This window comes from Myotis davidii, unplaced genomic scaffold (genome assembly GCF_000327345.1).
Source record: "Myotis davidii unplaced genomic scaffold, ASM32734v1 scaffold512, whole genome shotgun sequence".
In the NCBI taxonomy this organism is placed as follows: domain Eukaryota; kingdom Metazoa; phylum Chordata; class Mammalia; order Chiroptera; family Vespertilionidae; genus Myotis; species Myotis davidii.
This window is the reverse complement of record NW_006284323.1, coordinates 549,369-573,004: the sequence shown is the minus strand read 5'-3', so window position 1 is coordinate 573,004 and position 23,636 is coordinate 549,369. Positions and strand designations below refer to the sequence as shown.

Here is a 23,636-nt window from a genome sequence, read left to right as displayed (position 1 = left end):
AGAAAATTAATCCAGGTGAACAGTAATGAGGCTTGGACCTGGGAGAGAGAAGTAGAAGTGGCAAGTAGAAGGCAGATGATGGACATATTTTTAAGATCTATTCAATCAGATTTCCTAATGGATTGGATGTGAGCATGAGAGAAAAAATGATGTAAGGATAACCCCCAAATTTTGGCCTGAGCAGTGGAAAGAACCATGCTGCCACCAACAGAGCTGGCAAGAGATGCAGTGAAGAAGTTTAAAGGAAGGAAGTAGAAGTCCAGCTATTGATGTGTCAAAGTTGAAATATACATTAGACAAACAAGCGACCCATTAAGTAGGAACCTGAATATATGAGGAAGTGAAATTTAGGAGTCTGGGCTGTAGATTTGGGACATCAGGAATAGATAATGTGTAAAGTTACAGATCATGTGTGAGGCCACAGGTTGAGGTGTGGTCACCAAGGGACTTTGTAAACTTCACTCCAGATTTTAACTTCATATAAACACACTTATAACTTTCTTAGATCACATTAAAACCGATTCACCAAATATCTGAAGAGGATGTCTGACAAAAATTCAAGCAAGGGCAACTTGAAATTTAAATCTGTCTCTTTAAATTCTGTAAATGAGACAAATCTATATATTGGCCATGGCCTTCTTGATTGCAAAGTACGGGAAGCTGAATCAAACTAGCTCCACGGCAGTTACAATAGTGTGTTGAGGAGATATGGACGGAGCTTCAAGGGCGTATTCAGCCAATCTTTGGGAAGGGCTGAGATAGCGTAGGCCTCAGGGGAGGCCTGGTCCAGACCCTGAATTACCATCGGAACCTTCTCTGTGTCTTTGGTGTTTCCCTCAGCACCTGGGCTTAGTTCATTCAGAGCAGCTTCTCCACATATGACAAGCAAATTTTAGGGTGGGCCTCTGGTTGGCTCTCTGCAGACCACCAGCCCTTCCTGGACCAATCACGATGGCAAAAGCTGTGAGGTTCCTGGATAAGGTGTGAGGTGCCTGCCTCCATCACACCTTTACAACAGGGACAAGCTTGAGTTACAAGAGAAGGAGGAAAATGAAAACAATAGATGTTAAGAGAGTGAATTAATATATGAACAGGCCTGATAGTGACTTCAAGAATGTGTGTGTTCCCATATTAAAATGTGCTCAGGTAAGAAAGGCCCTGAGCAGGTCAGGGCCTCAGAAAATATACCGTATCCAATGGTGATGCATTCTCCTTCAAAGAAACCAACCCCAGGGATAAGAGCCATATTAGGCAACAGAAGTCCAGCAGACTACTGATAGGCAAGGTTGGGGGTGGGGATCGGGGGGACCAGATGGCAGGAAGATGTCAGGTGTGGCAATCAGATCAGACAGACAAAGAGAGCAGAACTCCCTCCAGATGCCAGACTGTAGTGAAACCAAAGATCTCCATGAACTTATAACCAAGTCAACAAAGCAAGAGCCACCCCTGGCGTCTCTAAGAATAGCCTCCAGGTGACACCTTGCATCACTCCACAGCTCCATCTCACGGGAATGTCACACACGAACAAAAATTTGATTAGAAAAGATTTAACAGTGGGTTTGCCAAGAAGTGGAAATACAGAACTTGCTAAAAAAGTATGTGTTCATTTGGTGTTCATTAGATGTAAATTAGTTTTTTGTGAACATCTGGGCAGAAGAGAGAGAGCATTTACAGTCAAACCTCAGTTCTCGAATGTCGCCCATCTCGAACAATTCACCTCTCAACCCGACAACCCTTTCGTGACGATACCTATATGATCCGTTGCGTGTCTCTTGGGCAACAGAAAATGAGAGAATGCACAAGTGTGGGTCAGTTTACCTCTAAACCTCCCAGGAAAGTGTGCTGTGAATATTTTCATTGTTTTTTGCTGCTTACTATTATTAAATTTTCATTTTTTACTGTACATTTTATTTTATTAGATTTTCATTTATATTTCATGTCCTTTTTGTTATAGATTGAAAAATATACTAGACATGTACTGCATATAAGGAAGGTTAAAACAGGGAATCCTTTGGAGATCTGGAATGGAATAATTCCACTTACATTTCTTCTAATGGGAAATAATGATTTGGTTTTCAAACAGCCTTCCGGAACAAATTAAGTTTGAGAATCGAGGTTCCACTGTAATTCTTTTGTTAATCATTGCTAAGATGTATTCTTCTGTTTAAGGAGCATTTAAAAAATATTTTTAATTGAATTTAGAGAAATAAAGGGAAATGGATAGAGAAAAACATAGATGAGAGAGAAATATTGATTGATCAGCTGCCTCTTGCATGTCCCTTACTGGGAATCAAACCCACAACACGGGAATCAAACTGTGACCTCCTGTTTCATGGGCTGATGGTCAACCACTGAGCCACACCAGCTGGGCAAGGAGCATTTTCTAAACTAAATATAATTGTCAGGTAGCAATACTACAAGATATCCTACCTTACTTTTACTTAATTTCATCTTTTCTGTGTAGACTAATGAAACTGTACATATTGAACGAGGAAATTGTAGGCTAGGTATATAGGGTTTAGCCTGTTTAAGCCATATAGGACTTCCCAGATAAAACATAAAAAATAATAAATTCTGGATTCTTGTAAGCCAGCTTAGGGCATCCTTTTATTTTTATTTTGTCATATTCACGTGTATTTAATGCTACCAAAGATATTGAGAGTAATTTGATTTAAGATACCACTTGCATTCCTTGCTTAGGATAACCTCTCATTTTCAATATATAGTAACAATCACATACTATTAAAAATGTTAGTCTTTACTCAGATGTCATTAAGAAGGCCATAACCAAATTGACTTCTGCACACTGAAATTTCAAATGAAACATATAAATTAAATCACACACCAGTGGTCACAATTTTTAAAAATTAATAATCAAAGCTTTTTGTACATTTTTATTGTTGATAGTATTGCAAAATCAAAACTTTAAAAAAATGAATAATCATTACTGTTTTCGATTATAAGGGGGAAGAGAAGGGATCAACTGAATTATAGGAAATGACTGAGGTTTTTTTTTTACTTTCCCTGTGGATCAGAGTTGAAGAACAGTCTTTTTTTATTTTTGATTGATTTCAGAGAGACAGGGGGGGAGAGAGGCATCGATTTGTTATCCCAATGGATTCACTGATTGATTTTTAAATATAGATATACTTTCAGAGAGGAAAGGAGAGGAGAGATAGAAATATCAATGATGAGAGAGAATCATTGATTGGCTGCCTCCTGAACCCCCCCTACTGGGGATTGAACCTGGGCATGTGCCCTTGACTGGAATCGAACCTGGGACCTTTCAGTCCGAAGGCCAATATCCACTGAGCCATACCAGCTAGGGCCGGTCTTTCTTTTTTTATTCATATATATACAGTTTTGTTACCTTCCTGTTAGACTACATAGTGATTTTTGGAAGAGCAAATATGATGCCTCCTTGGTTGACATCCTTTGGGAGTGGGCTGATTTGTTTGTATCAATAATGCTGCAAATGTGAGTCCCAACAATTTTTATACTTTTGTTATATTTCAGGGGCTTGACTTTAACACCGAATAGAGGTGTGTGTGTGTGTGTGTGTGTGTGTGTGAGAGAGAGAGAGAGAGAGAGAGAGAGATTTAGATGACATTTGGAAACAATAGTATATTCCAGTCATGTTTTTTTTTTGGTCATAGTCATGGTCCTTTGTTGTTGTTTTTCATATCATTACTTGGAAATTTGAAGAAACTTAAAGATTGATATAATGTGTTAATTATTGATAATGCCTGAAACTTACGTAGTTAGGAAATAATTGACTAACCAGAAGTGTAGTTTTGCTATGTTCAATCATGAAGAGAGAAATGAAAATTAAAAAAACACATTTCAAAGCGTTTTTTCCCTCATTTTAGGTGCCACATTGAGCTAGAACAGTGACTAATTGAGTGTTCTAATTGCTAGGGACCAACGCTGCCAGGAAAGTTAATTGGCTGCTAGACAAAGATGTCACCTTCTATTTATATTTACATTAAACTTTATCGTTTACAAAACACTTTCGTATGTGTGACCTTAATTAATACTCATGGTGACTCTGGAATGTAGATAAAACATAATTAGAGAAACAGAATAAGAAAGAGCAGGAGACCTACTCAAAGTGGCTCAGTAACGTACTTAAGATTCAAATACACATCTTGGGATTTCAGTGCAGCTCCGCTGAGTGGTTTAGAAAAGTAACTCACATTGCTGTGGGAAGCCAGGGTGGGAGTGAGGAAAAATTGAGGCAAAGAACTCAGAAAGAATGCTTTTTAAAGATAGAGAAAGAGGATCATTTTAAGTAAGGGTGTAAGATAGAGTTGGGGGGGGGGAGAGAGAGAGCGAGAGAGATTAGTTAAATTAGAGAGCTAAAAAGGAAGGAGTGGATTTGGTAAGCAAGGTTTGGTAAAAACCCAGATGAGTCCAGGAATTCTGATCTGGATTATGGAGAGGCTGAGAGAGGGAACCTGAAGTACCAGTGGCTTGGGAAAGTCTTATGAAGGATGTGGTTTTGTATAAAGTATCTATGGACCACCATTGTGGACTCAGACCATGAGAACTTTGATCTTGGGATTCGAGGGCTGAAATTGGTGGAGCACAGCTCGCATTTCAATGCACAGCACAGAGCTAGAAGCCTGTGCAGGTCCCGGGCTTATCCAGTTGGCATGTGGGCACCTTCGATGGGTGTGGAACTGAGACTGAACTTTCTGAGACCGACCATGGGATTTGGATTAGCAGATACAATTTGGGGGGAACTTTATGAAGCACGGAAGATGTTAATAAAAGAAACCTCCTAAAAGGATGGGGGAAAGGGGCTTGATGGACAGCATGAGAAAAGGAGTTGGGAAGGTTAAAACACCCATGGCTGTGACTCAGAAGGCTTGGGCTCGAGGCAGACCCTTTGAGCATTCAGGACCAAGAGCTGTCAGCCTGGGAATTGTGTGGTGCCCATGGGTTAAGTTGCTACTAGAAAAGGAGACAAAATGTGCAATTGAGAAAGGGTACATGACGATGCAAGCAGTAAGTCTCGGTAAGTCTCAGCATCCATGTGATTGATTTGTTTTCCCAGTGAATTATGGGTCGTGGGCCAAAAAAAGTAAAGAGGAAAGATAGGATGATGCTACTTGAGCAGCTTCTATGTACCCCCTGGGCTCTCTGCTGACATTATATAAAGCCCTCCCCAAACATGCTCATGAATTGTGTTTCGTTATAACCAGTTTACACATGAAGAAATAGAATCATAGTTAAAGAAACTGGATCAAAAAGCCACTGCTAATTACCCAAACTGACCAACACCCAAACCATGTTTCTTTTCATTTGTTCTCCCTCCTATTAGAAAGAATATCTGATTAATAATTGTGGCTCCAAACACAGAAAGGTATTAGCATTACTTAACATTCTTTTTAAGGATGTATAAAGAATAAGTGTTATACATTACTAAGAGCATGAACATTTAATTGATTAAAGAACAAGAAGAGTCTGAATTAACATTTGGCAGCATTCAGTGGCTCTGCACTGTCGTGGAGTAAGAAACTCCCATCCTTATAGAGAACGAGATTAGCAAACCGGGAGGTAAGTGACATGTAGCAGATACGTTCATTCTTCATGGAGGAAGGTTATGTCAGAACCTGTTGCAGGTCACATTCGAATTGTCTGCTCCTGTAACACTACAAACTCTCACTATCAGCAAGACTCAGAGAATTTTCCGTAGAAGGTGATGGAATGAACCAGGTAGTGAAAGCAATGTGTCTCAAAGAGGCGATTTGGCATGACCAAAATCATATAAGAGTTTTTAAAATTACTTGTTTTCATTTTTGCCTCTAATTTTTATATCTTATGTAAAATATGAGATTTGGGACTTTCAAAACTTTTTAAAGCATTTATACTGCAGACTTGTGATTCATGGCTGAAGCTAGGGAGATGATGTTTATAGGGAGGGGAGAAGTGATAGGATTAAAAACTAGGTCTCTAGGTTTAACCTGCATTTTTCCATGTGCTTCCTGATCTAGTGTTGGGAGCAAAGCAACAAGTTACAAACCTGATTTTGAGATTGTTCTGGGAAAATGTCTTTTCTCTACTAAATTCTTCCTTTCATCATGAAAATGTTTAACTATCTGGGTGGGGTTTTTATGTACATATGTTTTAAAATAGTTTGGCTATATCTTTTTTTCCATTTAACATATGAACTATAATGTATGATTCAGAGTCTTACTTAAATACTATAATTTTGTTTTGATTGCACAGAAGCTGACTATTAAGGGCCCAGCAGAAAACTTTCCCCAACTGCTGGGCGTGTCGCAATTCTTAGTCTCTCGCTCCCTTTGGCTTGCCAGCCCGGCTTCTGACTGAGCCCTCATCAGTATCCTGAATTCTCAGCATCTGGTTTAGACGAAGAGATGAGATAATAAGTAGGAGTGTTGCAATAGTTGAAAATATGATGCGCAGTGTCATGCACAAGGTTTACAGGAAAAGAGCATGTAGAATATTTACACAGCTCATTAGCATATTTTAAGTAATATTTTAAGTAATATTCTATTACTTTTCCTCCCTTTCTTTCAGTCCCACCTTTTATCCAACCCTTTGAGTTTCCGAGATTCTCCATTGGACAGCGGGTCTTCATCCCGTGCGTTGTGGGCTCAGGGGACCTACCCATCACGATCACCTGGCAGAAGGACGGCCGGCCAATCCCAGCGAGCCTTGGGGTGACCATTGACAACATCGACTTCACAAGCTCCTTAAGGATTTCCAACCTCTCCCTCATGCATAATGGGAATTACACCTGCATAGCCCGGAACGAGGCAGCGGCCGTGGAGCACCAGAGTCAGCTAATAGTGAGAGGTGAGTGGGACACGTGGGAGGGATGGCGGTTAAGCAGCCGAAATTATGGTATTTGTTTGAAATACTATGAATATATAACTAGAATTCATAGTCTCATTAAAAAAATACACAAGTACAAAACCAACTATGAACTCTCCTAAACTCCAAGACAAGGTTTTATCTACCTAAAATATGAAGTTTCAAGATATCACCAGCAAAGGAATATGTCTAGATTTTTTTCTAAATGTAAACAGGTCATTGGTGATTTTAACCAGGTCAGTAGCATGGCCTGATTGATCTTTCTAATTATCACACTAGTAGCTGAGCAATGAATGGACTGGTCCAGAATGCAAGGATAATAGATAAGAGACTATTTCTGAGGTTCAGGCAAGATAAAAAGCGCCTTGAATGAAGGTGGTAATGGCAGTTGAATTTGCAATATATATTGGAGGTGAAGCAAACAAAGCATGTTTATTAAGTGAATGCTGCAAAGGAGAGAAAGAGGAATTTATCACGAAGCACGTATTTTACCTAGTGAGGTAAATGGAATTGTCTTCCACATAGGCAGAGAAGATGTGAGGAGTAACCATTGTGACAAGGGAAACAATGATGTGGGAGATACAGAGGGTCTAGTCCAGTGGTCGGCAAACTCATTAGTCAACAGAGCCAAATATCAACAGTACAATGATTGAAATTTCTTTTGAGAGCCACATTTTTTAAACTTAAACTATATAGGTAGGTACATTGTTACTAACTTAATTAGGGTACTCCTAAGGCTTAGGAAGAGCCACACTCAAGGAGCCAAAGAGCCGCATGTGGCACGCGAGCTGCAGTTTGCTGACCACAGGTCTAGACTCAAAGCATTCCAATAAGAGGAGGATTCAGCAAAGGAGACAGGAAGAAAGACCAACCAGTGAAATAGGAGGAAATCCAGGGGACTGTGGACTCTTGGAAACAAAATAGGAAGTGTATCAAGAAAGATAGGTAATACAATATATCAAAGCCTACTAAGAGAAAAGGAAGAGGAAAAAATAATACTTGGTCATTGAGTTTAGGAAGATGAATATTTGTGGCCCTGAGGAGTGGCATGGCTGCAGTAAATGCCTGATTAGTAGGGCTTAAGAAAGGGGGATGGATGAATGTATGGGAACTCAAGAAAAAGCAACTATTTTCATATTTATAGGTATGTTGCTATGACAGGCAGCAGGATGTGGAGAAGTTAGAGATGGACATGGGACAAGGGAACTACATGCTGATTGGAATGAGTCAATAGAGAGGAAAAATATGTGGCAAGATAAAGAGGCAATAATTATAGTATCAAAGTTTTTGAATTAATAATTTGGGATTGGAGTCTTCGCATCAGTAGAATTTGTTCAAACTGGTATAGTAGTAACCATAGTGGGGGGCGGGGGGGTAAAGGGGGGACGTGTGAACTCCAGAAGGTAGAAGCAACAGAAATGGTAGGAAATTTCAGAGAGGTAGATTTGGGGTCAACTAACTTGAAACACTAATTTAAAAATTTATTGAATGGGGCCACCAGAGAGTAATAGGTAATGTATTGATTCTCCTACTGAAAACAACTATAAAACTGGACAAAAAGTGATAAAAGTAACCATTTTCAGGGAGTGGGATAGCAGCACAGAGCTGTGATCCTGAGAGAAGGGAAGTATATGAGTTGAACTCCAAATTGACCTCAGATTTCTTCCTGGAGCACTTTCCAAACCCTGACAGGAAGTAACGGCGATCTTTCTGGGTGGAGACAGGGATTTAGAACTACTGAGGCTCTGGGTTTTGCTGGGCAGAGTACTGGAGAATAAGGAACTGTCCAAAACTCAATTACTAAAAATTTGTGTCCTGCTTCCGTTGAGCCTTTAGCTGATTACTACACTTCATATGCATCTGGTGAGACTCCATGAAATCTAGCAAAGAACAAAAACCAAGAGTATGTGAGATGAATAAAGATTCCAAATGTTACACAGCGCTAACACATGTTGGAATGCTGACTAACCAGAGTACAGAATGCATGAGGAATTCAGCTGAAATTTCAGAGGCCACATCCTAAGACTAGGGCTAATCTAGTCCTGAAATAAGGGCTTCTCTAGACAAGCCATAAAAAGGCCAAAAGAGAGCCTTGCCAGGATAAAGCTTCTCCACCACTAAATTAACTTTCTGCAGAAATGACACTCAACACTCTTAAAAACAAAACAATAAAATCCAGACTCTCAATAGCATAGAATATGCACCGTGTCTTACACACATTTACTAGATATGTGAAGAAACAGAAAATTTTGAGCCATAACTAAAAGAAAGGAAATGAAATTGACTAATGGGCACACAGATGTTGGAATTACCAGGCAAGGTTTTAAGGAAGCTATATATTCAAGATTTCAAATGAAAAGATATATGCAATGACTGAAGGATGGAATGCAAGAAGAGAGCTTTTTTTTTTAATATGCCAAAAGGGGAACATCAAGAGATTAAGTTGGAGACCAAGGACCCAAGTCATAAGAAGCCTTAAAAATATTGTAAGGTTCTAGATTGTTTCAAGAAACAATGAGAATGCATTGATGATTTTAAACAAGGAAGTCACGGCCATTCAATTTAGGTCTTAGAAGGATCCTTCAGGTCACTGTGTGGAGAATGGATTCAAGTGAGGCAGCAGGTGGCAGGTAGACCAGTTTGGAGATTGTTTTAGAAGTCCAGAGAAGTGCCATTATCAGCCTTGTCTTGGGTTGAGTTCCTCTGAAGCCAGAGTGTGAGGTACAGACTTAACTGAAAGTCTTGTACTTGAGATGTAGTTCCTGCAGCCCAGAATGAGGAAATAGAAAATACGATCAGAAAGGAAGGGAAAGTCAATAAAAGTTGTTTTAATAAGCTAGTTGATGCTGTGGGCAACTGATGGTCATTTTGGGGGGTGGAAATCCTCCAAGGAATCACAAAGAACAGTGGTTCTCCAAGCATGGATTCTGGACCAGCAGCCTCAGCTTCACGGGGAAGCTTATGAGAAAGACCGAATCTTGGGATCCCACCTCAGATCTACTGACTCAGACTTTCTGGGGATGGGGACTCATCAATTTGTGTTCTAATCAGCTCTTTGGGCAATTCTGATGCCCTCTAATGTTTGAGAAGTGCAAGTATAGAACTTGCCCTAGAATTGTCCTACAGGATTGCAGGATGGAAAGGTAGGGCATTTATCCCATCTCCTGTCCTTCAACCATGTATGATTGTCTCCCACACTTCTGGGTTGCATGAGTGAAGGTGAGTAAGCATTTTTGGCTTCAGAGAAGGCCCTAAAACAGCAGAGACTCGTGGTCCTTGTGCAGTAGGGCTGGTAAAGTGTGTGGAATTGTCCAGCCCAAGGGTGCTGAAACCAGATAGCCAGAGGGTATGTGGCACTTTACCATGCACCCTGTCTACCTGTCATGACTAAGGCATGGCAGTGAAAATACACAGAATTTGAGGATATATTATATATTTTCCAAGAATCACCAGGACCTATAATAAGAGATGAAAGAGGGATATGAAAGATAATTCTCAATTTTATGGGCAATTCTCATCTGTAATTACCTTACATTCACAATATGTCAATGGTTATTTCCCATGAAAACCTCTTTGATCAGTTTTTAAGTGACATCCTTTTGGATTAAAACCAAATTAATGTGAGTGGTCATGGATCAATTATAATTAGACATTCTTCCAGAGGAAATACAAGAGATTAGTTACCTGTGTATCTGACAAGGGGTTCCTTGCTCTTAGCAGAATTTGAGCCAAATAGACCACAGAATGTAGATGACTGCATATTTGCCTTACACCGCGGCAGGAAGAATCTGGCGTGATGTCTTAAACTTTGTAATTTATCCTTGAGGTTGATGGATTACTTTTACTAGAAAAATTTGCTCTATAAATTCTCTAGCATTTTCCTAGGAATTCACTGTCAGGTAGTCCTCCCTGGTCACCTGATTTTAAATATATTTACATTTTATTAAATATACTTGACTCAGAATATCATCTAAATGAAGTAAAATTGCTTACAGATAAGCAATATTGAAGAGATCCATTGACTGTGTAACTTATTTAACTTGGGAGTTGGGAACTGTGTTTGTTATGTTAAAGCTGCACATACCTGAATATCCTAAATTAACCAGCACTCCTGCAAGACTCAGGCTCTGTTCTGAGAACATTTATGATCTTAATTCATTTGATCCCCACACCAATCCTATAAGATGAGTGATGTCATTATCCCCCATTTACACATAAGAAAATTAAAGTTAAAAGACATTTGATAACTTGCACAAGATCATCTAATAACAGGAAGTAGCAGATTTAGAGATTTAGCCTTTGGCTCCATACTCCCAGCCTTTATTTCAGTGCCTCTTCCAGAAACACAGGAGTGGGTTCCTGTGACACCTGCTTCTTGTGTCTTTTTTTAATGGGAAAAGGACTTGAACAGACACTTCTCAAAAGAAGACACACACATATCCAACGAATACCTGAAAAGATACAAATACAAATCAAAACCACGGGGAGCCATTAGGATGGCTACTGTCTTAGTTTGCTAGGGCTCTCGTAGCCAAATATAACAGACTGGCTACCTTAAACAGCAGGCATTTATTTTCTCACAGTTCTGGAGGCTAGAAGTCCTAAAGTGTTGGCAAGTTTGGTTTCTTCTGAGTCCTCTGTCCTTGGTTTGCAGATGGCAGCCTTTTCTCCATGTGGGCACATGCCTGGTTTTTGTCTGTGTGTCCTAATCGTCTCTTCTCATAAGAACACCAGTCAGATTGGATTAGGGCTCACCCTAATGGCCTCATTTTTATTTGATATTTTTCTCCCCTCCTTGGCTATTTTTTGGCCAAAGTGACCTTCACTATGGCTCAGATAATTTCAGTGTGCTTCCAAGCTCCGTGTTAACCTAGGCTCTGACCTTCCTCCCAGTCATTTCATGTGGTGGCTGGAACTCCTATCTGCCTACATGTGCATATAGGTTCACGTTTCTGTGTCAGAATGAAGAATTCTGAAAATTGCAGGCAGATAAAGTTAGCTTTCCAAGGAATTGTGTGAAAGAGAGAAAGTGCACCCATATTTGCTAAGTGTATAATGTATACAACACAATCTGTTTCCTCTCACATAATCCTGCCTCATTGAAAGCCCACCCCATAATCCATCATTGCCCACTGGAAAAGATTCTGAGATTCTAAAACCTTCAGATGCTACCGTTCCTGGAAGAATCCATATCTTCTCCTTAAGAGAAGACTTGAATAAAAATCACAATATCTTAACTCAAAGCACCTACATTCCCTTGGCAGTATGTTTTCAATGAAGCGTATGTGTTTGTTTTGCAGAAGAATAGAATTTTTCCAACACCACACAAAACTAAAGCTTCTTTAATAGCTATATTATATAGCTTTAATCAGCTTCTTAAATATCTATACTATATAGCTTTAATCTGCTTCTTAAATTGATATACTATAAAGCTATCATGGTACCTCACGTCAACTAGCCTCCATAGTCCCCCTTTGGCCCAGAGGGTGCTGACATCATGAATAATGGTCTGTGTGTCTTCATCAGATTTTTTTGAGAGAAGTTCAATAACATGCCTTGTTCTTTATCCTTAGGGAATACCTTTTCATTCTCCCTTCATCTCCTATTTCAGGAAGAATAATTATCAGATGCTCTGAGCAGTTCACACCAGGAGGAATACTCAATCTTGATAATTACTCTTTGATGAGCAAATATGTTTTATCTCTTCTTCAAATTGTGGTTCTGATTCTATTTTCCATGGAGTGGATTCCTGAAGATCCTCCAAACCACAAATCAAAAGCAAAATGCCACAGTCCCTTGGTTTAGCCCAACTCCCACACTCAGGAGTCTAATCTTCCCCAGTGCAAAGTAACTCCATCTGCAAAAGCTCATTGGTATAAATAAGAAAAGTTGCCTGCAATGAGATAGCTTCCCTAATTTGTCCCGAATTTCAAACACTTTTTTAAAAATTTCCATATATATAAAACATTCTGTGTGTTTTAATGTTCTCTAACTTCTTGGATTTCTTAAAATCGTACCTTTAATGAGTTGTGGTCTTGTCTGAATTACTGGTGACATTTCTCTCTTTTCAGTTCCTCCCAAGTTTGTGGTTCAGCCCCGAGACCAGGACGGGATTTATGGCAAGGCTGTCATCCTCAATTGCTCAGCCGAAGGTTATCCTGTACCCACAATCGTATGGAAATTCTCCAAAGGTATGAAGTTACTTGTTTGCATGTTGTCTGTCATACATATGCACATTCCAAAGAATTAGATGAGAATTTGTAGTCCTTCCAAAGATGTTTCCTGTAAGTAGGTATGTCCCCAGCTCCACCAAGTCTGTCTTTCTTTCACACATACCACTAGTAGTCAGCCTCCATGTTTTCTTCAGACCAGGACGGTATCTGTTCGTGTATAACATGACCTGGAAAAGATCCTGAATGGGGAGGCAGAATACTCCTGTAAGTTATTTCAGCACCTGGGACAGTTCTGTGTTGCCTACAGATACTGGATAACTATGCTACTTGGAGACCACTGCAACCCCTATAGGTGGAAGTACAAGTAGAAATTATCAGAATTGCTCATTTTGGAGCTTTATTTCCACAGTATTTACACATATGAGATTCAGAGGTTTTAAAAGGTTGAAAATAAGTTTTTTTTATTGTTTTATTTAACTGGTCACCTTAGATTATACAAACCACATACAAACACATCCAATGTCTATTTTGAGCTTTCATTTCTAATCATGCTTTCTCTTCAAAGGCAAAGCAGCAGTTAAATTTTAAGATAACACTGTAAACAGGGCATGAATAAAAATGTGCAAAGTGTAAACTATGGGGAAACCATTCTAGACACTGTAAATATGACTTACATCTATCTTATCATTTCCCTATGGAAGGTTCTTTATGTGTATGAACATACTGGAAGTTGTTTTTGTGTTCTCATTTTGTAATTTATTTATCAAATAGTAGTTGAGGGTCAAATATATACTAGTTGGATAAACAAATGAATTTAATCTTTTTGTAACAATCTGGGACCTACTGTATATGTTTAATTGTTACGAGTATATTTATTTATGTTTATTTAATCATGGTTTGTATTCTGGATGTTGCTGTTTAAAATACAGTGTTGCATTTTCTTATTATGAAAATAACAACAATAGGGAAAAAACAAACGGCACACTTCCCACAATCCCTTCTAGTGTATTTCCTCCCAGGGAAAAGGAAGAGAGGGAGCAAGGCAGTGCTAGACACCACAGACACCACTGGCTTGCAGGGGGAATCAATTGAATTCTTTTAAGAAATCTCTGAGGCGACTCCCTGCAGCAGGCCCCATCCATTGTCCATGTGAAAGTGGTTTATTCACAAATACAAGCCTGTTATTCAGAGTGTGGGCCCACGTGACTTATTTTGAAGCCCCATGTTGCATTACATGGAAACAAATCAACATCATATATTGAATTTAGTTTATACAGATGTGCATACGTGATATTATGAATATTTCCCATGATGCTTTTCTTCTTCAAAAAATATTTCTAATGTTTGCCACTGTGGACGTTCCCTGCCTCCCTTAGGCTGTGTCCAGTTTCTCAGAACTGTCAACACCACAGCAGTGAGCATCTGTGCGTGTTAATGCAATGTGCATAAGTGTGATTGCTTTCTCCCACTAAATTCCTAGCAATGAATTGGCATGAGCACATTAACGATTTGGGTCTGCATGGGCCCAGGGCCCTTTGGAAAATGTTAGAGTAATTTACACTCCCACCAGCAGCATGAGGCTGTGCGTGTCCCTGCCTTCTTGCCAATTAGATAAGATCTTTTTATTCTGTCTTCACAATGTGACGAGTGAAATGGTTTTCTGTTTTAATTGCACATTTAAATCACTAATGCTATTGAAAATGTTTTTGTTCTATGTTAACTGACCACTTCTGTTTCCCCCTTGGGAAATTTCTTATTTATGTACTTGCACACATCTCCGTGTCTTACTTATTTGCAAGAGTATTTTTCACAGGTTAAATAATGCTTTGTCTGTCATAGACATTACATACATTTTATTCCTTCCCATTATTGGTGTGCAAATTAAGCTGCAGTAGCCTATTATCTTTAGATTTTGTGTCATATAAAATCATCAAAGAAAAAAATTATAGATTTCAACCAACTAAATTTTAAAAGAGTTAAGTTCCCTGAAATAACATCATTCAAAGGTGACTATTGCAAACATTTTTTTTGCTTAGCCTTTCAGACCTCTTCCCAGGTACATATATATAAATATACATATATTTCTGACTTACAATCTTTTTTTCTTCAGTTAACAATATACTATGAGTGTCTTTTCTTGTCAACAAATATGGGTGTTTAATATGATTTTTAATGTCTGTGTAGAGTTTATATTAATACATCAATAAGTACATTTACCTACTTTTGCCTTTGTTAATATTAAATTCAGTGACTTAAACCACAAGGAGTCTGGATGTATATAGTTCAGGACTAGTTTGTTTTCTCCTCTAAGTCACCAGGGACCCAAATACATCTCTCTGAGCTGGTGTGGCTCAACGGTTGAGTGTCTACTTATGAACCAGGAGGTCACATTTCAATTCCCAGTCAGGGCACATGCCCAGGTTACAGGCTTATTCCCCAGTAAGGGCCGTGCAGAAGGCAGCCAATCTATGATTCTCTCTCATTATTGATGTTTCACTCTCTCCCTCTCCCTTTCTCTCTGAAATCAGTTTTTATTTAAAAGGGCCCCTGAGCTCAGTGGCCATTTCCACATTCCCAGGGAGGAGGAAGAGCGAAGGGAGAGGGCTGCCACTCCCACCTGAGTCAACTCCCTTGTCGGATCTTTCCAGAATGTGTCATTAATCAATTCCGCTAACACCTCCCTGGCTAAGTCACCCTGAACTGTAGAGGTCTGCAAGCTGTGTTGTAGCTGAGCACACTGACTTCATGTCCACAACTTGTGCTAGGCCACCGAGTAAGAGGGGAGGATGGGCAAGTGGCAATTAGGTGTGTCTGACACTATTATTGGATATTGTGTGTTTGCTTTTTCTAGGTTTTCACTGTTATAAAAATGTCATAATGACTTCTATCTCCTTGACCTTTGTACATGTGTCCATTTTGTCCTGGGGATAAATTTCTACACATGAAATTGCTGGCTCAAAGAATAAGCAATTTCCATGGCCTTCAGTATGCAGTGACCACTGGCCAGAATTTTAATGTGCACACTCTCCCACAGTTCACCGCGTTGCCTGCCTTACAACCAATAAAATAACAAGCATTGTGCTTATTTTTTAATGTTCCCCAGTAGAATATAGAGATAGTGTATGTTGTTATTCAAATTATTCAAATAATAAAGATATTTCTCAAGCAAGTGTAGCCTTGTTTATGGAACGTGTTTCCAATGATCAAATACTCACTCAGAGCACAGGCGCAGCTCCTTTCTATGTGACAAAAATAATGCAGACAAACCAGACTCTGCCTGTGGCTCTGAGAGATGCAGCAATTTAACCCTCGACTGCAGCATTCCTGAGTAAATGCAGTGGCTTAAGGGCAGCTGTTGCAGAAATGAAACAATCTTTGCTGAAAATAATGTTATTACATTTTTGACCTTGGATCTGGATACACGACTTCTAAGACATTCAATTCTGTCTCCTGATTTTTTGTTCTTTTACACGAACAAATGAGGCCTCTTCTCTGAAAAAAAAATTGTTTTAAAGGGCTTAACACCATGGTGGGCCTCACCTGTGCTCCCAGAAATGCACAGCTAAGCACATATATGTCATTCATGGTGGAGAGAACAGGTTTCAGTAACTGTCTTGACCATGGCTACCCCCTAGTTAGCTGCCGGGGGCCAGAAAGGGGCTGCTAATGAAAGAGATCGCCGAGGCACAGCCCGTGGCCTGCCTGTGTGTCCTTTGCTCTCTGGCTGCCCTCAGCCAGGGCCACTTCTGACCTCCAGGGAAGCTTTGGTCATGGCAATGTCCAAAGACAAGAGTCAGAGTGTGCCTGGGTTTGGGGGGTGGGAGAGGAGTGGAGAGTAGTTTGCATTTAAAATTCGGTCATCTGCCCTGGCCATTGTGGTGCAGTTGGTTGGGCATCATCCTGTGCACTGAAAGGCTAGTGGTATGATGCCCGGTCAGGTGCCACTTACTGAAATGGACAAACTCCAGGAGAGCTCATGAGGCTGGGATAGTGTCCGGAGTCTCGCCTCTCTCTGCTCAGAGTCACAGCCATGGTCTGCCTCCCCTTGTCCTTCTGTATGTACACTTCTCAGTATACAGGCTGGTTGCTCAGTCACCTATTTTATGGTTAACATTTTAGCTATTGTGGTGCCTAATTTTATGCAAAATAGAGTTTATATTTTCTATTTCTTTTTCTCCCATTTGCTTTTGTATGGTTTCCAGGAAGAGAAGAAATGCTGGTTTTATGCTGCCATCCTTAAATCTTATACCCTATTATTCATATATTAATCTTGATTAAATTTGGGGGCTTCATTTTAGAAAAATAAGGAAAGTAGGAATCTAGGAGAAGTAGGAGAAATTTTCAGTTAAGTTTGTGGGCTAAGTTCAGACACACACACCACCAACTGGCTGCAGGAAAATCACTTAACTGGGTGAACCAGGGCTTTCTCGTATGTGAAACAAATAGAATAAGGGCTTAATGTGATGATTGAGTAAGATGATTCATAGAAAGCATTTATTATTATGGTGCCTGGCACACAGCGATGAGTCAATACGCATTAGCTGTTATCATCATCATCATTATTGTCATTATCATCCGCTCACATGGCCAGCCAGCTGTCCTAAAACCATTTACTGAATAGCCCAACCTTTCCCCATGAACTTGAATTGTTTTATAATCTATGGGGAAAAATGTGTCTACAGAAGTCTGTCTTTTTATCCCTCTGTTACACCGACCTATCTATCCTGGCATCATGACTACATAAATCAGAGGTTCATCTTTTCCTAATATAATTTAATATGTAATACTATTATATTCTATTCATTTTTCCTTTCCCAAACTGTCATAGATAGCTCCCATGGATTTCTGATCATCTGTTCTGTTGCCTTGTGTGTACAATCTATATAGTTTGGAAATGGATTATTCTTCCCATTTCATAGATGATGGACTTACGGCTGCAGAGAAAGTAGACTACAGGCCAGCAAAGACAAGAATGGAAAACAAGACGAACCAATGTTTGCTGCGGCCTTCTAAGTGGGCCCCCTTGGTGACACTGAGCTATTCTTCCCCTGCTCTCCCCACTCCCTCAGTCCTTGCGAACACTGCCAGGCATATCTTTTCAATAAGTAAGGAAGGTCACACAGTGTTAGCATAGCCAGTAATTAGATATGTGCCTTACATAATGCTTTAACATTATCTTTTCATGTCATAGAGCATCCACATTGTCCCCACTTGACCCCAGCTGTCCACAGAAAACGGACCGCTTCCTAATTAATGACTTCTGGTTTCTAGAGTGTATCTTCTGGCTAATTACCCAAAGTGTTTACTTATGCTAACCAGATTACAGAATGTTGAATATTGTATGAACTCTGCTAAATTTTCCTCTTTATAATAAATGATGAATTTAAAGTCGATGACAGATAATTTTTATCAAATTGTGAGGAAGTTCATGACCCTCAAAAAATAAAGTACTAAACCTTGGGACTGTCGTCCTGGTGGTAGAGGAATGTGTCCCTCTTATTGTATTTAGCAAAAAGCATGATCAGATTTATAAATGGTGTCACCTTGCATATTAGGTTCACTTTCTGTGGGAAAAAAAGGGGGGGGGTTGTTTTTCAAATGCATTTATACTTTATTTCTGTCTTCATTTGGACCTTTTCTTAAGGAGGCAATGTCTCTCTCCAGATAGGTTTTAATAGATAAGACTTTTTATCTGTTTAATTGAGATGGCTTAATGTTAAATTTCATATTGTAATTCTTTTGTATAAATGCGTCAAATATTACAAATGTTTTTCTGGTAAAAATTCTTTGAGGAATAGAAAACATGTATTTTTGATGTGAACAGTCCTGTAACTTTCTCATATTCTATCAGCATTTCATTAGATTTGCAGGGTTTTTGTAATTTAGGGTTTTACATCAATCCCATAGCATTTTGATACTTCCTGTTTTGCTGCTTGATTGATATATCATTTAAATCCTGCATTTGTCTGAATTTTCAGGTTGTGTCTTTTAAACAAGATCAGACTCCCAATTTGCTGTTAACTTTGAGACAGGCATCGAGACTTTCAAACTGTGGACCCAGTTTAAACACTTAAAACTTACAGGCTTCCCTCCTGTTTTTAAAGCTTCAAAGTACCTCTCATCCATAAGAAGGAATTTTATAACTTATAAAACCAAATCCTTAAAATGAACAGTTAATTTTTGGAGGAGAAAAATAATGATCATCTTAATACATGACAAAAAGATAGCCAGTGATATTCAACATTCAATCCCGATTAAAACAGCAAGAACAAAAATAGACATATTTTTTATAAAATAGACATATAGAAACATTCTTAAGACCCAAAGTGCTTTGGCAAATGAAGAAGAAAAAGACAAAAGTCTAATAGACTCATGAACAAGGAATATGGATGGAATGTTCACTAGAGGGCAAGTACGTCAGTCTAAGGTCAGAGATGAGAGAAGCCCTCACACCCTCCTAGTCCCGCCCATGTCCCAGGAGAGGGGCAAGCAACATAGCGAGCCAATCCAAACTGCCACTTCCCCCAAAATCACTCAAGACATTCATCTTCTGTTATGTTATTTCTAAAACATGTTGTTCAGAACAGTTTTATGTGGCTCTCTCAGTCACATTATGTCGTCGCTGTGTCATTGTTTCCTTGAGTGCGGGCCCTCTGAGGAGAGGGGTGCTTCACTGCGATGATCTGACTTATTTACTTAAATAGCATCAAACGACATTAATGTGTTTCTAGACTGGAACTCAGAAGAGAAATCTGCAATACTTGTATCGTCTTTGTGGACTTAGCTGTGTGTAGGAGCAAGGGCCTCAGATCCCATATCCCTAGAGCGCTTATGTTTACATACTTATATAGGAAGTCCTTGGGAACACAGGGTGCGATGAGAGGCAGCTACTTCTGTATTCATTCTACTGAGATGTCTCAATAATTTATCAGGCACTTAATTCTCATCAAATTTGTCTTTTTATGTAGACACACTCTGTAAGGCTTCTTACTCTTGATCTCAGAGTTTGAAATGCTGTCATTTTAAATAAATGTATTTCTCTCCAGACAAGAATTTCAATGTTGGAGGGAGGAAAAAAACAAAACCCATGGTGTATCCCGTGACTGTCATGTAGGCTATATGTTAAATGTCAGTCACTTCTCTCCATGACTCTGGGTGAACATGGGCTCGTCGCCTCCCCACGTGTCTTCGCGTGTGCATCACTGTTCCTCCTTTTTATTTCATTCCAGGGGCTGGGGTGCCCCAGTTCCAACCAATCGCCCTGAACGGCCGGATTCAGGTGCTGGGCAACGGGTCGCTGCTGATCAAGCACGTGGTGGAGGAAGACAGCGGCTACTACCTGTGCAAGGTCAGCAACGACGTGGGCGCCGACGTCAGCAAGTCCATGTACCTCACGGTGAAAAGTAAGGAGGACGACGCTTTGTTTTGCCTACACAGGTCTTTGGGGGCTGGCACCGCCAATTGTGTCCACACACATTTGGCTAAAAACAAAACAAAATGTTGGTTTGCTACAACTGTGTTGATGCTTTGCTGTCCTAGAAACACAATTAAAGGGGAGGGGAAAATCAGGCCAACTGTTGAGAGGAGAGCATGCCCGTGTCCCCTGGCATCTGGGGCACAGAGCCACTTGCTCCTCTCCCTTCAGTCCCCATGGCCAGGGGTACAGGCGCTGGGCAGCCCAGCAAGAGTGGGTCCCTGCCTTTGGCACTTGCATTTCTATCCTGTTGGTTTTATTGGGGACATGCCCGGTTGTGTTCTCAGATGTGTTCATTTCAGATGTCCTTTTTCATGCATTTTATCATTTACAAGCTCGCTTACCCATCGATTTCCTTTTTAAGATCCTTATGAAATCAAGCAACCAGAAACTCATTACCAAGTAACACACAGCTGTACGACGGAAACGTGTAGCGTGGCTCAGGGTCCACGGTGCTGACCCACTTTATAGAAAGGGGCCCCTGTAACCAAATTATTTTCATATTTCGGTAACCAAACCGAAGAACATAAAGTGGACCGACGCTCACTGAGCGCTGCTTGGTAGCAGGCGGTTGTATGTCAAGTTTGCTGTGGATGGCTTCTGCCTTTCTCCGGGGGTATAATCTTCTACTGGGGCTCCTTGCCAACTGCAGGCTTTGACCAGCTTTCTCTTCTTTACTTTGGTTGTGCTATTGATAGGTCAGAAAGGGCCTCTGCCGTGTCATTTATTAGGGGCCTGGAATTTAAAAGTAAATTCAGTGGTGTGTGTGTGTGTGTGTGTGTGTGTGTGTGTGTGTGTGTGTGTGTGTGTTATTTAAAGGCTAGCTACACAGAAACTAATATTCTTCCCATTTCATTAATAATTTATTCTATCTAGGTAGCGTATGATTTCCAACAGAACAGTGAAAATATTAACTTGTCTATTTTCTATACTTTTATATCCTGGAAAAATACAGTTCTGAAATAGGTTTGCTTCAAAATATGTTTTGCACATATCAATTGCACAATTTTGACTTCTAAGTGTTACACTGTGGAGGAACTTAATTGCAAGAATGTGAAAACATTATTATGTCACTTAAATTCAAAGTTGAAATGGAAATTTAAAAAATAATAAATTGATGAAATTATCAAGGAAGCCCAAGAGCTGAGGGCCAATGTTGAGCGCTCTTTTCCTAACAAAAAGCATGTATTTTGCCACTGCCTTGATATATTTTAAAGGTACAGAATATTTTTCTATCCCATACATATCTATATCTATATCTATTCTAATAAATACAAAGTACTTACATACAAGATGTGAGTGCACTCAACCATGAACTTTACCCTCATCAATGAAAGAGCTTGTGTTTGGAGGAGGAGAATAGCCTACAGGTTTGAATGCCAGGTGGTGAGTGTGAGAAGAGATTTCCTGTAATAGTTCTAGAATAGATTTTATTATCTTCTTAAAATATATTTTTACTGATTTTAGAGGAAAGAGAGAGAGAGAGAGATAGAAATATGGATGAGAGAGAAACATCAATCAGCTACCTCCTGCACACCCCCTACTGGAGATCAAACCCGCATCCTGGGCATATGCCCTGGCCAGGAATTGAACCGTGTGACCTTCTGATTCATAGGCCGATGCTCAGCCACTGAGCCACACCAGCCTGGGTATGTGCCCTAATCGGGAATCTATCTATGACCTCCTGGTTCATAGTTCATAGGTCCATACTCAACCACTGAGCCACACCTCCAGGCAACAAAACACATTCTTAATCACTCAGAAATTTCCAAGGATTTTTGAAGCTCTCTGCCAAGACCCCAGGACAAAGACCAGGTGTTTTCTCTATAATATCAGAGTTAGACACTGGCTCCATCCAGGAAATACGTGTGACTTATTTAGTCTCCGCAGTCCCCAGAAGGGTGCCAGGAAGGGGAGGGCTTGGGTGACTCTGGGCAGGTAACACATGCCCCAGCCCATCCCTCACTCATTTACCAGTCAAGGCTTTGATGTGTCAGCATTGCCCTTCATTCATCAAGGCAGCCCTTACTGACCTCCGGCAGCCTGAAGGGACAGAGCATGTCAGGAATCTCTCAAATGTTCTCATTAGCAGGAGGGCGGGACGGCAGCCGACCCAGGGCAACACAGGGGCCGTCAGCAGCCCTCGCTGGCACTCAGCACTGTCTTAGTGGAGCACTGCCCTTCCACTGATTAGCCACGGAAATGAAAGGAGGCCGCAGCCAGGCTGTCTGGGGATTCAGAAACTCCGGGTTGGTTCTTCCCCAGGAAATGTCAATGCTGCATTTTGCATGACATTAGCAGGCCATCCGTCATGTATGTCCACCGTGAGTGTGGAATTCTAAAGCCATTATGCATTTTCAAACAGCACTGACAGAGACTGGCCAGCAGGAGAAGAAAGAGAGCAGGTCCCAGCTGCGGGGGCATGCTCTGTCCAGCCTGAGGCCAGGCCCTGAGCCTGCCCTGCCCTCTCATTCTTACCAGGACAGAGGATTTACCGGATGCTGAGTGTTCATGACCGAAGGGTCATTAGGAAGGTGATCACCCGTACGAACTGCATTTCATGCTGAGGGAGCTGTATTTGTGTTCTCCAGCAAAATAGAACTAATAGGAGATGGGTATAGAGATAGAGATAGAGACAGAGGTAGAGGTAGATATGGAGATAAATAGAGATAGAGGTAGAGGTAGAGGAAGAGGTAGAGGTAGAGATAGAGGCGGAGATGGAGACGGAGGTGGAGACGGAGGTGGAGGTGGAGGTGGAGATAATGTTCAATATTTTCATCATAAGTGTCTGTGCTGTGGACATCATTGTCACAGATATTTTTGCCACACAACTATAGGGGGCCTTAAGCCTTTATTGTCGTGCAATAAAGGAGATAAAATCAGAAAAAAATGTAAAAAGGGACATTAAAAAGAACATAACAAAATTAAAGGTTTTTGTTTTTGTTTTTGGTTTTTTTTTTTGCAAAATACCAACTATTTGAGTACATTTAAAACACGTGCAGACTCAGGGCAGTGCTGGGTAAATAGCGGGCTTTACTCTGTGGATGGTGCCTTCACACTGGTCTGTGTTTGGTAGAAAAGGGGGTGCAACTCTGCTCTCAAAGAGAGCCCTTCTCCTCACTTGCTCCTCCACTGTAGTTTGT

The 23,636-nt window shown here is 40.3% G+C and overlaps 1 protein-coding gene across 1 annotated transcript in view; it reads left to right on the top strand.

The window, feature by feature from the left end:
- DSCAM (Down syndrome cell adhesion molecule) overlaps positions 1-23,636 on the top strand; it is a 476,284-nt gene that overhangs the window by 315,404 nt on the left and 137,244 nt on the right. Inside the window, exons 9-11 of the mRNA XM_006754318.2 lie at positions 6,550-6,828; positions 12,918-13,037; positions 20,249-20,422. Of these exons, the coding sequence (XP_006754381.2) occupies positions 6,550-6,828; positions 12,918-13,037; positions 20,249-20,422 (573 nt within the window). The remainder of the gene's footprint in view (positions 1-6,549; positions 6,829-12,917; positions 13,038-20,248; positions 20,423-23,636) is intronic.